The 16,802-nt window shown below is 40.8% G+C and overlaps 1 protein-coding gene across 1 annotated transcript; it reads left to right on the top strand.

The window, feature by feature from the left end:
- Positions 1-1,843: 1,843 nt before the first annotated feature.
- On the top strand, positions 1,844-11,331 carry LOC122540633 (apolipoprotein A-I-like). Its single transcript, XM_043676608.1, has 4 exons — positions 1,844-2,087; positions 5,951-6,013; positions 7,669-7,819; positions 9,814-11,331. Exons 2-4 carry the CDS (start codon positions 5,971-5,973, stop codon positions 10,391-10,393), a joined length of 774 nt encoding a protein of 257 aa, XP_043532543.1. The 5' UTR covers positions 1,844-2,087; positions 5,951-5,970; the 3' UTR covers positions 10,394-11,331.
- The last annotated feature ends 5,471 nt before the right edge of the window (positions 11,332-16,802 follow it).

The following is a 16,802-nucleotide window of genomic DNA, read 5'->3' as shown; positions in this document are numbered from 1 at the left end:
ATTGTGTTGCCCCCTCTTCTACTTTCACCCAACCTCAACAGTCTCTCAAGGAAACCTTCACCCATGGATTTAGGCTTTTCTCACTGTGCCACTATGTTTGCTAACCATCCCCCACCACAATAGTCTCTCCTGAGTGTCAGGAACATCAGACTCTCCAGTTTCAGCTTCCTGCCATTGGTTTTCCCTCTGAGCTGCTGACCAGATCATCCAATTGGCTTGCAACAGAGGCAGGGGGAAATTAGCTGAAGTATATAATTTGGGTTTTACCATTATGTTTGGCAGGGCCTGAGCAATCCATGGAACTGTTCAAATTACAAATCTACAATGAAAGGTTTAATTAATAAAATAGAATAATGACTGCAACATTGCAATGTGAATCATTTTTGGTCTGCTCTGGTAACTCCCCAATTCATTATAAATATCATGGTCAGTGTTTTTGAAGAATGGGCATGGGATTTGTGCAAATTATATTTGGAATGTTAATATGTGAGCATTGATTGTAGTTCCTTTTACCAATGTTTTAATTTATGGTTTTCCAAAAAGGATCATTTTCCCATGCTCTCCATTTTTACTGCTACTATTTACAAATTGGTAGGAGCAAGTTTCTTGTATGTAATGTAATTTTCTTTAAGAATTTTGTGATGTCGATTCAAATTCACTTGAAAGTGAACTGAGGTCATCAGACTCATAAAAGGCTTTTAATGAAAGAGACTTTAACCTCAATTGTCCAGCCTGGCATACAAATCTGAGTTGTTAAAATAGCGACAATTTCAATTGTCAGCCTTATGCAGTTTGTCTGCAGTTACTTGTATTTAAGAACCCAGCTTTTAACAAAGGCATAGTAGGCACATTTATAAATTTAAATAAACTGAAATGAAAATACAAAGGTAAGCAATATTGTTCCAAATGTTCATAAAGATAAGTATCTATTTTAGTAGAACAAACATGAAGGATGAAACTTCAGTTGAAATCTGTGTGGAGTAAGGTGGATGTAGAGACAGTCATTGAGGAAGAAAATGTGGCTATTAAAAAAAAACAAGTTTTGGCAAATACTTTGTCAACACTTGGAGAGAAATAGAAAACACCAATGGCCACCTAGATTAAAACTGAATCCCTTTTTGAGGGTAGAGATTCTCTTCAAGATCGGCATACTTGAAAGAGAAGTGACAGTGAATTAAACATACAAATAAAAGCAAATATAGCAGATACTGGAATCTGAAATAAACACAGAGAAAGCTGGAAAAGCACAGCAGGTCTGGCAGTGGAGAGAGAAACTGAGTTAAAGTATTTTGAGTCCAGTATGACTCTTTAGAATAAGTTTCTCTCTTCATCCGATTAAACAAAAAACTTCTGAAGAAGTCGAATTGGACTTGAAACATTAATTCTGTTTCTGTCTCCATAGATGCTGACAGCGCTGCTGAGTTTCTCCGGCAATTTCTACTTTTCAGATTTTCAGCATCTGCAGTATTTTGTTTTTATATTACTGTGGTAAGACATATTCAGGTTCAATTATGTATCTCTTGGGGAGTATTAAAGTGCCATAACTTTTGTTGTGTTTGTGCCCATAACAGAAGGAGAAAGGTAAAAAGAAAATAATCAGGAGGAGGGAGGGTGGCTAAAACGAATGTAAGGTCCAAACAATTGGTAAGTTTAGCTCAATCTACTTGAGATAGTATAATGAATTAGAAATAAAAGCTGAAAATGTTGGAAATACTCAGTCAGGCTAGCAGCATCTGTGTAAAGAGGACTGTTTGTTAAAGAAATAATTAAAAGAGAATCAAAAATGTTTCGATTGAATGATGAATTTAAAGAAAAACATGTTGTAAACTACAAATGCTTCAAGTGAGTCTTTGTGTAACCAGTTGATCTTTGCTCTGTTTGGTGTTGGTTGGAAATTGGTTATCATTAACCAGTTGAGAACTCTGAACATTGATTCTATGCTTCCACATAATTAAAACTTACCAAGCACGGTTTATAGTTCTCTTCCTTATCAGATGTGATAGCAGATGGCTTATAAATACAATGTGCTCTTGGGGTCAGACTGCAGATGAAGTGAAGAAGAAAAGAAAGTTGAGAAACGGTGAGAGGTGAGTGAGTTTACACTGACTTTTTAAAAATACATTTTCAGGTGTTTTTCTGCGTAATGTTTTAGTTCTAAATTCTGTTAATAAGAGGAAAGTGGGATGCTTGAGAATAGTGTTACTTGCACGTCACCAATATGTTGCAAGGCACAATTTTTGATTGACTTCATAGATATTTGTGGTTAGATACTACCAAAAAAATTACTTGGAATTACATTTTGCTACAAATGTTCTTTTCAAAAATTAGTAATACGAATTGTAAACTTTTCTGTTTAAATAACTTTCTTACTTGGTGAAACTGATTTGAAGAGCACTTAAATGATGTAACTTTTCTCCAGAACTTGCCACTAACACACAACAGTAAAATAATCAATCTCCCCACTGACACAGTACTTCAATACACTGCAGTGTCTTAAGGAGTTTCTTAAGACCAAGTTTCAATTCATTTAGATGCGGGCATGCTCAGAAGTCAAATTTATGATCCAGTTTGGCACCACTGTGCAATACTGAGGGAGTGCTACAGCGTCTATAGAGGCTTCTCTTCAATTGAGCCACTCAGCAAAAGATCCAATGGTACCACTGCAGATGGTTTACCACAACATTCGTAGGTTTGATGATTCGGGGATCTTGTTGCCAAATTTGTCCAAGTACCAAGCTGCAAATTACAGCAAATGTTTTATTAACTGGCACCTATGGGACCAGGATTTTGTCAGTTATTCAAGTATTCTGGATAATCAAGAGGCATGCATAAACATGACCTAGTGAAGCTTTGAGACATCAATATCCCTCAAAACACCTATGTCAAATATCAACACACCTAAAATCAATGTAAAAACACACAGTTATAGAAATTTAATGCAGGGGGTATACACATCACTGTTACACTTTCTTAACAGCATAAATGCGTCGACATCATGGTAGATCATGGTGTTCAAAGTATATTTTTTGCTGGTTTATCAAGCATGCCAGTTGATACGGTGCCGGTTAAAACAACATTGAGACATTTTGCAATGCTTTGTCCAAATGCTGAAAGTCAGTTTGGTTTTCTGAAAATTTTAATAGAGAATAGGAGCAGGAGTAGGCTATTTGGCCCTTTGAGCCAGTTCTGGCATTTAATACAATCATGGCTGATCACCCAACTCTGCACTCTGTTCCGGTTTTCTCCCCATACCTTTTCATCCTTTTAACCCTAAGAATTATATCTATCTCTTTGAAAACATTCAGTGTTTTGGCCTGAACTGCTTTCTGTGGCAGAGAATTCCATCCTTCATCAAAACTCTGACTGGACTCTGGTCACTAGACTCAAACTTTTCACTCTGTTTTCTCTGAAGCTGTCAGACCTGCTGAGTTTCTCCAGAAAATCATCTTTTTGTTTCAGATTTCCAGCAATCACAGTTCTTTGTTGTTATTCTGTGTGGTCTTACATCATCAATGATATAGACAGGGCACTGTGGGCATGAACGTGGCTCCCTCCCCCAGGAAAGTAGTCAGCAGCAAGATAATAAAGAACTATTGGTGTAAAATCCATTAACAAACCCAGAAATATCGCCTTGTTACCCTGGCTGGTGTGGCAGTTAGAAGGCCTGTTCAGGTCATTCTCTGCTTAGTGACTGCAGTTCATTCTCAGGTCTCACAGTTAAAACAAAACACAATCAAAGGATGGAGGCAACTTCCTTTTGAGGGGGAAGAGAGCAACATTACATTCAGCTTTGGAACTCTGTGGCCCCTCCCAGCAGGTACCATTGCTGTTGAGCTACCAGAGATCCAGGAGAAGGGAGTTAATTCTCCATGATGATGGGCTGATGGGGATTTAAAGTGATTAAACTCTTGTGAGAGCACATTTCCATCGTGAGACAGGCTCTCTCACCTGTCTTCAACAGCAGTTCCTGACTCTGACAGCTGCTGCTGACTGCCCAGAGAGAAAAACCAGGAAATACTTAAAAATGAACATGGTCTTCACCCTGGAGTACTGTTCTGAAATATACAAAACAAGTTGGACCAGTACGTGTCATTCACAAGTTTTACTGGTTTTTTCTTCTTGGTGGTCTATTGGGAGAATACCCTTCCCAATTGGATGATAAATTTGCTTTGTGACCACTTTGTGGCCACTTATTGATGCTGGTGTGACTCAGGGTTAGGACCTGGAAATGCACCTGATGTTGGGGTTCTGACTCCAGAACAAATGTGCAGTCCAATTTCTTTTTTGATTCTTTCACAGTTCAACCTGGTCTTTTCCTGTCCGAGGTCCATGTCCACAAATTCTCACTATCTCTCATTAACAATAAAGAGGCAGAGCACAGATAGAGTTAGCTCTCTCCCTCTGCTGATCTGATGGTAGCAAATTGTGATGTCCTACCAATACTCAATAACATAATTCCAATTAGAGTCAAGAGCTAAACAAATAAGGGACCATGGTGTTAGGGGCAAGGTACTGGCATGGATAAGATTGGTTGACTGGTAGAAGGCAGAGAGTAAGGACAAAGGGATCTTTTTTGGGATGGCAGCTGGTGATGAGTGGAATTCCATAGTGTTGGGACCACAACTGTTCACGTTGTACATTAATGATCTAGCTGAAGAAACCAAGGGCATTGTTGCTAAGTGTACAGATGTCACAAAGATAATTGGAGGGGCAGTAGGGTTGAGGAGGCGGGGAGGATGTAGAAGGACTTGGACAGGCTAGGAGAGTTGGCAAAGAAGTGGCAGAAGATAATGTGGGAAAATATGAGGTGATGCACTTTGGTAGGGAGAATAGAGAGATAGACTATTTTCTAAATGGGGAAGGCTTCGGAAATCTGAAGCTCAATGGGACTTCGGAGTCTCAATTCAGCATTCTCTTAAAGTTAACATCTCGGGTCAATTAACAGCTAGGAAAACAAATGAATAGTTAGCATTCATTTCGAGAAGGCTAGCATACAGAGCAGAGATGTACTGCTCAGGCTATATAAGGTTCTGATCAGACTGCATTTGGAATATTGTGTGCAGGTTTTGGGCCCATATCTAAGAAAGGATGTGTTGGTTTGCAAGTAGTCCAGTGGAGGTTTTCAAGAATAATCTCAGGGCTGAAGGGCTTTCCTTATGAGAAGTGGTTGAGGACTCTGAGTGTGTACTTGATGGAATTTAGAAGGATGAGGGGGGATTTCATTGAAGCTAAGAGAATACTGAGAGACCTGGATAGAGTGGACATGGAGAAGATGTTTCCACTAATAGGAAAGACTAGGACCCGAGGGCACACAGTCAGATTGAAGGGATGACCCTTTAAAATTGACAGGAACTGGGAGGAATTTCTTCAGACAAAGGTTGGTCAACCTGTGGAACTGATTGCCACAGAACACTGTGGAGGCCAAATTATTGAGTGTGTTTAAGACCGAGATAGATTGGTTCTTCATTAATAAGGAGATCAAAGGCTACAGGGAGAAGGCAGGAGAATGGGACTAAGAAACGTATCAACCACGTTTGAACGGTGGAACATACTTGATGGCCAAATGGCCTAATTCTGCTCCTTTATCTTGTAGTTATCTTATGGTTATGGTTACAACTCGACTCAACTGTTTTGGGATGCAAAATGGAACCTTCTCGATTGATGTCAGATCAGGAAGCATATATACCAATGGAACTTTTGAACTGCTAAAAATGCTGAGTTCTATTTTTGCCAATAATAATGAGTCAAAATCCTGAACCCCTCTTCCCATATGGACTGCAATGGTTGAGGAAGGCATACCCAAACACAAAGGGGAATTCGGGATGGGTAACAGCCAGTGAAGCCTACACGAGAACCAAGTATCAAAAGAATGAACGGAATCATCTGACGGTATAAATGAAACAAATATATTACAGGCAGATGTTCTTAAAAGATGCTATTTTATTCACAGTGTTGAAGCTCACAGCCATCATGAAGGTGACTGCTATAATCTTGGCTCTCTTTGTGATCACAGGTATGTGCATCCACTCTTTTACCCTCAACAACTGAAGAAATAACACGCAAACTGTTTACAAATAATGGTTTAGATTTGAAGCATTCAAAGATTTCATTATTTTCTTTCTTTAATTTAATTTGAATATAATCATGTTGGAAAGTGTGGCGCTAGAAAAGCACAGCTGATCAGGCAGCATCTGAGGAGCAGGAGAATCGACATTTCGGGCATAAGTCCTTCATCAGGAATGTTGAAACATTGACTGTCCTGCTCCTCGGATGCTGCCTGACCAGCTGTGCTTTTCCACACTTTTGACTCTAATTTCCGGCATCTGCAGTCCTCACTTTCTCCTAGTTGAATATAATGATATATGTTACCTGTTAAACAACGTCATATCAACATAACAATAGCACCATTTCTTCTGACACAAGTCCCTATAGTCTGGAGCTGCTGCATCTTAGAGAGAGGTGACAGTGAGTTAAACCTGACAGTCACCACATCATCTTCTCCTTTGCAGTCCTGTTGTGTCAGGATTGGCCATGGTTCCATGACATTAGCTGCCTAGTATTTTGCTGCTGCTGAGGAACTCTCAGCCCCTTTTGTACTGTGGGCCTGTCTAGCATGGGTGCCTCACACATCTTTTTCCCCTGCCAGTGATTGCAACTATGCGTATCATAACTGGAACACTTGGCTCAACATTCTTCCCTCAGCTTCCTGCCCTTGCAAACATCTGTCCCCACATATCTGCCGAGTGATGAAAAGTCATCGAGTAGTGTCCCTGCACAGACTTTATGGTGGACTGATCATTAGCAGCTGATGAGGAAGTGATTTCTTTTGGGGGTTTGTATCGGTTTTGTAGAACTAGTTTTAACATTGCCCACCAAAGTCCTAACCATTTAGCCATTTTGCCCTGGTGAATGCAAACAATGAGCATTGGTCAAGAGCAGCACCACCAAACAGATCAAGGGCAGCAGATACATGGGAACACCACCATCTGCAAGTTCCCCTCCACGTAACTCACCATCCTGACTTAAAAATATATTGCCGTTCCTTCACTGTCACTGGGTTGAATTCCTGGAATTCCCTCCTTAACTGCATTGTGGATCTACCTGGACTCCAGCAGTTCATGAAGGCAGCTCACCACGTCCTTCTCAAGGGCAATTAGGGTCAGCCAGCAATGTCCACCTCCTATGAGAGAATCTTTTTAAAAAGGTCATAATGTTCTTATCCAGCCTTTGATTTCTAGGAGTAGGAGAGTGAATGGACTAATGAACACAAACTGTTTGATTTTCTTTATTTGCTCGGAGGTGCTGATTTCATGTGAAGTACTGTAACAGCAACCCAATGGTGGGTTTAATGGCCTGATGATGGACAAAGAATCAAACCTGATGCATCAATCCATAAATGCATTGCTCTTGTGTGCCTAGATCCTTACTACGTTCTCAAATTTGCTGATGATCTTCAGTAGAGGAGTTATTTATTACACAGTAACTTCCGAAAATTTGTAGAAATTAGTACCAAAGAAGCAGGAGATTTTCTATATAAGACAAAAATGTCAGTCTGCAGCTCCTGATACAAACATTGTAAAGTAGCTATGAAAAATCAAAATGTAACTGAGGCCCAATTTCACAATTGTTACAAATTTAGGCCTTCCTTCTGCTCATTGTTTTTTGTAGGAACTCGAGGTGCAGTCCTATGGCGAAATGAGCCCCAAACACGTCTAGATGACCTGAAGAATACTCTTCAGAACTACTTTAGTCAAGTTAGTGTCAAAGCTCGAGACACTATTGACCATATTGATAACTATGAGTTTGGCAAGCAGCTAAAGTAAGTAAATAATCATCACTGGTCTATCAACTATTTTGCTATTCATACAATGGAATAATAAGAGAATTCTCAAGTGAGAGAAATTATGTCTGGTTTTGATGGGGAATATTAAAAATATTCCTGAAGACAAAACGTTATTGGGTAACTTAAAGTCCAGTACAAATGGATTTTAACCAAAATAAGATTGGGTTTCATTCATAGTCATACAGCATGGAAACAGACCCTTTGGTCCAACCAGTCCATGCCAACCACAATCCTAAACTAAACTAATCTCACCTGCCTGCACTTAATCCATGTCCCTCCAATCATTTCTTATTCATGTATTTATTTAAATGCATTTTAAAGTTTGTAACTGTACCCAAAGCCACCAGTTCCTCTTGAACTTCATTCCACACATGAACCATCTCCATGCAAAACAATTGGCTCTCATCTTTTTTAAAAATCTTTCTTCTCTCACCTAAAAAATATGCCCCCTGGTCTTGAAATCTCCCACCCGAGGGAAAAGACACCTGCCATTCACCTCATCTATGCCTCCCTTGATTTTATAAACCTGTGTAAGGTCATTCCTCAACCTCTTATACTCTAGGAAAAAAAAATCCAGCCTATCCAACCTTGCCTTATAACTCAAACCCTCCATTCCTGGCAACATCCTGGAGAGCGAGGGTTTTGATGGTGGTGGAAGCCTGAAATCAGCTTCTTCATGCAAACATGTTTCCATCAATCCCTGTGTTTAACTAAAGCTAGAAATTAGCCAGGTGATTAACTCAATTCATTATAACGTTAACTGAGATATTGAAGCCTCATGAGTACGCTGCTTTGACTGAGCAGCATCTTCCTGATTGTATGAACTCGGTGGCTTCAAGAGGCAATTATCTTCAGACCTGTCACGTGGATCCAGGGGGCTCACCTGATGAAACCTCCAGGATTGAGCACAATCTCAAATGACCATCCCTCTGAACTCACTCCTAGAACCTCCTCCCTTCGTGTCAACCTCTCCATCACCAGTCCTGTTATCTCATTATTCTCCCCATCCACTGTTCCTATAAGTGCCATATTCAAGTTCCCACGACCACTGGCCCTGATGTTCTCTGCAGTCCCGCCCACACCAACTTACCTGAGGGTCCAATCCACCTCCAGCCTGAAATGCTCCACCATGATTACCACAGAGAGTTGACAACCTCCTACTGCAGGATCGACAGCTACTTGATCAATATCGAGAGTGTGGTGCTGGAAAAGCACAGCAGGTCAAGCAGCATTCGAGGAACAGGAGAATCAATGTTTTGGGCACATTCCTGATAAAGAGCTTGTGCCCAAAATATCGATTCTCCTGCTGCTCAGACGCTGTCTGACCTGCTGTGCTTTCCCAGCACCACTCTCGCAACTCTGATCTGCAGTCTTCACTTTCTCCTAGCTACTTGATCAATTCCCACCCTCACCTATTCTGTCTGTCACTGTCCTCTCCCATCCCTGCCCATTGACCAAACTGTTGTCGCAGCTTTCACTGTCTCACTCCCTGCCTGCCCAGAAAACGTAGTCCATCAATCAGACTGGGCCTGCAGTCAGGGAGTGGAAACATGGTGGGGTGTCTGGGGCTGAACAGAGTCTTCACTGATGCACTACGGAACAGTGTGGTGGGGAATTCTAAATTGTGGGCATGACGTTATGACCAATACACTTCATGTAGCTTAGCTAAATAGAAACTCCCCATAGCATTTTCCTAAAATTGCAGGTTCTGTTTCAGTGGTTCATGGTGTCAAAATGTTGACTAAGACTCACTGGGTAGCTGAGGTGAAGCTATTAGTTTCTGTCTTGAAATGCAACACATTGGCCCGATCACTATCTGTCTGAATCCTGGATGGCTATCAACAGTTGTGCAACTAACCTTCCAACACCACTCAGCTTAAATTTCAATATGTATTTATGTGGGGAGGTGCAAAGTGGCTCGCGTTTTTAAATAGCATAACCCTCATTGTTATCGTTGGTTTTATTTATAGCCTAACAATTTCAGAGAGCTTGGAGAAACTCAACGGATATGTTACAGAACTGCAAAGGATTGTGTCTCCTTTGTCGGATGAAATTCGTCAGAGATTGCAAAACGACAGATTGCAGCTGGAGAAGAAGATTCAGACGGACTTGCAGGAGTTCAAAGTTAAAGTCCTTCAGTATGCCAGTGACCTCCGCAGTAGGGTCAATCTTAGTGTTGAGCCATCCCAGTTTATGCTAGAACCCCTGGCCAGCAGCATACAGGAGCAGGTTATTCAGAATGCGAAAAGTCTCCACCAAAGGCTGACCCCTTTAGCTGAGAAGATCAAGGCAAAAATTCAGTCCAATATGAAGGACTTTAAAATGAATATTGCACCATTTTCTGAAACCGTTCGTGAGAGACTGGATGCTCATCCTTTTACCAGCAAACTGAGTGAAAACTTTGATCAAAAGCTGGAAGAGATGAGACAGACATTCACTCCTCTGGTTGAGAACTTCCAAAAACATCTCAGCCCATATGCTAAAGACCTTAAAAGCAAATTGACCTCTCTGTGGGACAGACTCCACCAAAACATTAATGAAGGATACTAAGAGAAACCCAATGACCCATTTTGTGCTGAGTAGTGGCCTATCCTTTGTTTCAGTATTAACTCCTTGAAGTTCCAATGTTTACTTTAAAACCCTAAAGTTTACTTTAAACTTCAGGGTTTTATTTATTCTGTCACCAAAATGCTACCTTAACAAACTTATGACACTGCCTTTGCAAGAAAAATTGTTCCCATTCCTGGGGAAATTTGTCACAAATGATGCTTTTGTCAGGCAAACTGATGTGAAGATCTAAATGCACACAATGACCTTCCCGAAGAAGGTGAGCATTAGTGGGTTGCCAGGCTGTGTTGCTCTCTGTGAGCATTACAAATTAATCTTCTACTATATTAATCTGATTTACCACAGGGAGCAAATTTGAGGGAATGTTTTAATAATAGCTTTGAAGGGTGTTTTGTCTTGATGTGATAATGTTCTTGTGCATTGCAGAGTAATAAAACCAGTTCTGAAACAGCAGTGCTTTCTCCACTCCTGTGGAAAATTAAGCCAGAGGGAATTCTGTTGAAGGAGATGGATAAGAAGTAGGAGCAGGAGTAGGCAATTCATCCCCCTCAACCTGCTCCGACAATAAACCTGATCACGGCTGATCTCATCTTGGCATCAACTCAATTCTCCTGCCCGATACACTTTAACCTGTTACTAATTTTAAAATCTATCCTCTTCTTGAATTTATTCAGAGTTGTGGCAACAATCACACTCTGGGGTAGTGAATTCCACAGACTCTCAACCCTGTGATAGAAGTAATTTCTCCTCATCTCTATTTTAAATGTCCCACCGCCTTAGCCCCTCATTCTAGATGTCACCACAAGGGGGAGCATTCTTTTCCATCCACATTGTCAATACCCTCTCATACCTTTAAACATGTCAATTCAATCTCCTCTCATTCTTCTAAACTCTGGCGAGTGTGGGCCTAAACTGCTCAATCTCACTTCATAAGACAACCTTTTATCTCTGGACTTAATCTTGTGAACCTCCTCTGAACTGTCTCTAATACAACTACATCCTTCCTCAAGTAAGGGGACCAAAACCGTACGGTGCTGCAGCTGCAGTCTCACCAATTTATCTCAGTTCTTTCTCATTTTACTAACATCCCTTTTTGAGATATTTCAAAATTTCACAAAGACGAGAGTAATGAGGAAAAGAGACATTTTTATTACCCCAGTGACAGCGTCAAATATGTTTGGATTGATTTAGAATTGTTTAGTACAGAGTAAAACTCCTATTGTGGCTTAACAAAACATTGACCATCTCCAAAAGCAAAGCCTAACCACCCTCCCTTGACATGCAAAGCGCATTACCCTTTGTCAGTGCCTAGGGGCCAACACAGAGAGAAAACTAACCAGCCCACTATATCAATACCTCCATTTAAAAAACACAGATTAGAAGCTGGGAGTTCTTTCTGAATCATCCTAAGAATTTGACCCACAGCAAATCCCTGGTTAGAAGGAAACATTGATCAATGTTATATTTTTCTAACTCGGAGAAGATTAATCATTCTTTTTCAGTCTTAATTTATCTTTCTGCTTTAATTACAAATTTAATTTCAAATGCTATCATTTCTGCATTTACTTGCATTACAAAATTGCTGCCTTTAGAAGGTCTTACACAATGTGGAGGCTTTAACTCCTCAGGATAGCAATAATCAATAAATCTGTAGTGAAACTGTTACTCCTAAGCTCCGCTTTCCTACATGATCAGCCTCTTCCTAGAACAGGACTGAAAGAATGCTATAATGTCAGAGGTGCTAGCTTTCCATTAGACATTAAACGGGGCGTGGGGCAGCACAGTGGCTCAGTGGTTAGCTGCCTCACAGCACCAGGGACTCTGGTTCAACTCCAGCCTCGGGCGACTGTCTGTGTGGAGTTTGTACATTCTCCCCATATCTGTGTGGGTTTCCTCTGGGTGCTCCGGTTTCCTCGCACAATCCAAAGATGTGCAGGTCAGGTGAATTAGCCATTCTAAATTGCCCATAGTGTTAGGTGCATTCTTCAGAGGGAGATAGGTCTGGGTGGGTTGCCCTTCAAAGGGTTGGTGTGGACTGGTTGGGCCAAAGGGTCTGTTTCCATACTGTAGGGGTGTGTGGTTTCCAGAGGAACTATCATGACCCTGATGGGCAGAGTGCACTGACTATCTGACTTCACTATTCTAAAGGTTTTCACATGTGAAATGTGACCAGTTTCATCTCTGGAATGGTCAGTGTCTGACTCTGACCACCATCTAAAATAAAAGAAACTCCCATTATGTTTCATGAATGAACAAGTAAGTAACAAATTATTTATTGTAATAAACACATCTAACTTGTGATATAACAGATTATTAATTACTAATATGCACACATAGGCTATGCACTCTTTAAATCTGAACATGGGGCACTCAATCTCAAATACAATAGACAGGATAAATGAATTTTGTAAGAATATCATTTGTGGAAAATATCGGCAAAAAGGCATCAAGGTTATGGATCAAGAATCCTTACAGTGCAAAAAGAGGCCATTTGGCCCATCAAGTCTGCACCAACCCCCTAAAGAGCATTGCACTCAGACCCAGTCCCTCCACCTTATCCCTGTAACCCTACATTCCCCATGGCTAATCCTCCTGACCTGCATGCTACAGGGCACTTTGGCACAGCCAATCCACCCTAATATGTACATCTGGAAGAAACCCATGCAGACACCAGGAGAATGTGCAAATTTTACACAGTCACCCAAGCTGGGATCGAACCTGAGTCCCCAGCAATTTGAGGCAGCAGTACTAACCACTGGGCTGCCCTAAGAGTCCTAACCAGGAGGGAAAGTTATATCACATTGTTGTTGACCATAACGATCTTCAATTCAGTTGCTGGTCAGTTGGGTTTGGGACTTGCTTGAGTTCTCAGTTTTTTTGTTGATCCTTTGAGTATTATTTATTTTGAACATATGGGAGAAGGAGAATCTGGCTTACTTAGGGCTTTTAAAGATGTGAATTCCAATGCTGTGTTCCCTCAGTTCTGTGACAAATCTGCAATCTACAACCAACCCAAAAGTACTAGCCAAGCAATTTTATTTTAACCTATAGACAACTGGTGCCAGCAAAGTATAAAGTACTACTTCTCGCAAAAGGGACATGTTACTGTAGACCCCAAAGAGTAAATACAACACAATTGCATTTTTGCTTTAAGTTCTAAAAATAATAAACAACCCAAACCTTCAATTTCCAATTAAAGTACAAAATATTCAGGCCTTACTGAAAGCAACAAATGCTGGAGATCACAGCAGGTCAGGCAACATCCATGGAGAGAGAGCAAACTAATGTTTCAAGTCTAGATGACTCTTCATCAGAGCCATTACATGCCTACAGTCTTGGAGAGATGAAATACCATTTTTAAATGTGTTTCAACCCAAGATAAACAAAATATATTGATGGACTTGTAGGACAATGGGACGCCATTATCGATGCACTGTGCCAAATGAATTTGTGACAGAGTCTACAACTGCATTGTCTTTTCCAACATTATAAAAAATTCTTATAAGGTTGAATCAACAAACTCCATCGAAATAATATTGCATTTCAAACTTTGATTTTCCTCTATAAAAGCTAAGGAATTACGGTCAGCGTATGTTAGTGTCCCTTTGTGATTGTGAGCAATAGTGAAACACTGAATTAAATTTTGCTTGACCACTGTAGCTGTAATTGCCCTCAATGAAATAACTTATGGAAATCGGGTGAACTGTGAGGATATACTGGCAACTCACTTTAGTTTTGGTAACGGTGAACACCACACAGTTCCATGTGTACTTCAAGTTATAAAACTTATAGTCCAAACCGCCGTTTCCAAATTTATATTTCAAATAAAATATATTAGTCATTACAAAAAGTAAAAAATCCCATGGCAATATTCAAGGAAGATTTGGAGATTTACACACATTGTTGTATCTAGTGTTCATCCCTCAATTGTCATCACGTAATCCAGTTCTTACATTATTGCTGATTTTAGGGCCTTGCTGTGAACAAACTAGTTGCCGAATCTCTTAAATTACAACAGTGGCTACACTTCAAAAAGTGTACAAGTGAGGACAGCACAATGAGGAGGATGCAGAGATGCTTCAGTGCGATTTGGACAAGCTGAATGAGTGGGAAATACACTACAAATGCAGTTTAATGTGGATAAATGTGAAGTTATCTACATTGGTAGCAAAAACAGGAAGGTAGACTATTATCTGAACGGCGATAGATTGAAAGGGGGAGATACACTGAGACCTGGGTGTCCTGCGTACCAGTCACTGTAACTGAGCATGCAGGTGCAGCAAGCAATGAAATACGCAATTGGTATGTTGGCCTTCGTGGTGAGACTACAGGAGCAGTGATGCCTTGCTGCAATTGCACAGAGCCCTGGTTAGACCACACCTGGAGCATTGTGTACAGTTCTGGTCTGCTTCTCTAAGCAGGCTGTGAACATAGGAGGTATATTTAGTAAGTTTGCAGATGATACCAAAATTGGAGATGTAGTGGACAGCGAAGAAGATTACTTCAAATTACAATGGGATCTTGATCAGATGGGCCAATGGGCTGAGGAGTGGCAGATGGAGTTTAGTTTAGATAAATGCAAGGTGCTGCATTTTGGAAAAGCAAATCAGAGCAGGACTTACACACTTAATGGTAAAATCCTGGGGAGTGTTGCTGAACAAAAAGATTTTGGAGTGCAGCTTCATAATTCCTTGAAAGTAGAGTTGCAGGTAGATTGGATAGTGAAGAAGGTGTTTGGTATGCTTTCCTTTATTAGTCAGAGTATTGAGTATATGAGTTGGGAGGTCATGTTTAGGCTGTACGGGACATTGGTTAGGCCACTTTAGAATAGTGTGTGCAATTCTGGTCTCCTTCCTATCGGAAAGATGTTGTGAAACTTGAGAACTTTCAGAAAAGATTTACAAGAATGTTGCTAGGGTTGGAGGATTTGAGCTACAGGGAGATGCTGAATAGGTAGGGCTGTTTTCCCTGGCGCATCAGAGGCTGAGGGGTGACCAAATAAAGGGTTATAAAATCATGAGGGCATGGATGGAGTAAGTAGACAAGGTCTTTTTCTGGGGCAGGGGAGTCCAGAACGAGAGGGTGTAAGGTTCAGGGTGAGACGGGAAAGATATAAAAGGGACCTAAGGGGCAACATTTTCACGCAGAGGGTGGTGCATGTATGGAATGAACTGCCAGAGGATGTGGAGGTTGGTACAATTACAACATTTAAAAGGCATCTGGATGGGTATATGAATAGGAAAGGTTTAGAGGGATATGGGCCATGTGGTGGCATATGGGACTAGATTATATTAGTTTATCTTGTTGGCATGAATGAGTTAGACCGATGGGTATGTTTCCATGCTGTACCTCTCTATGACTCTATGAGGCTTTTATAAGGCTATTCTGGCTATGGAGGGAGTGCAACTAATGTTCACCAGGCTGATTCTTGGGCACACAGGACTGATGTGTGAAGAAATACTGAATTGGTTAGGACTATATTGATTAGAGTTTAGAAGAACAAGGAGTACCTCACAGAAACCTGTAAAATTCGAAAATAGTGTGACTGGGTAAATGCAGGAAGAATGTTCTTTACCCAGAGATTAGTGAGTCCATGGAATTCTATGCCACAGAAATTGATTGAGGCCAGAACATTGAATATTTTCAAAATTTAGTTATAGTTCTTGGGACTGAAGTGATCACAGGGTGTGGGGTAAAGTGATCAGAAAGTATGGGAAGAAAATGAGAAACAGAGTTGGATGATCAGCAATGATCATGTTGAATGACAGAGTAGACTTGAAGGAGACCTGAATGGTATATTTTCTTTGATTAAAAAGTACTTTGGTAACTCCAGTGCATTCTGGTGATATCTCAAGATTGTGAAAGGCAATAGACTTTCTTCACATCATCCAGTGTTAAACTCGATGTTCATCAGATTGACTACCAGTCTAACTCATCGCTCCCGAGGTGTCAAACTTGTGGAATACCTTGGCTGAATTTCCACATATTTTGGCAATTTCAGGAAGTTTCACAAAGGGTTTCCCTCCCCGAATCCTGGCAACCTTTCTGTAGAACATAGAACAATTCAGCACTGAACAGGCCCTTCGGCCCACGATGTTGTGCCGAACATTTGTCCTAGCTTAAGCACCCATCCATGTACCTATCCAATTGCCGCTTAAAGGTCGCCAATGATTCTGACTCTGCCACACCCACAGGCAGCGCATTCCATGCCCCCACCACTCTCTGGGTAAAGAACCTACCCCTGACATCCCCCCTATACCTTCCACCCTTCACCTTAAATTTATGTCCCCTTGTAACACACTGTTGTACCCGGGGAAAAAGTTTCTGACTGTCTACTCTATCTATACCTCTGATCATCTTATAAACCTCTAGCAAGTCACCCCTCATCCTT

This window comes from Chiloscyllium plagiosum, chromosome 35 (genome assembly GCF_004010195.1).
Source record: "Chiloscyllium plagiosum isolate BGI_BamShark_2017 chromosome 35, ASM401019v2, whole genome shotgun sequence".
Taxonomy (NCBI): Eukaryota; Metazoa; Chordata; class Chondrichthyes; order Orectolobiformes; family Hemiscylliidae; genus Chiloscyllium; species Chiloscyllium plagiosum.
The sequence above is the reverse complement of the archived record's forward strand: the minus strand, read 5'-3'. Positions and strand labels throughout refer to the sequence as shown.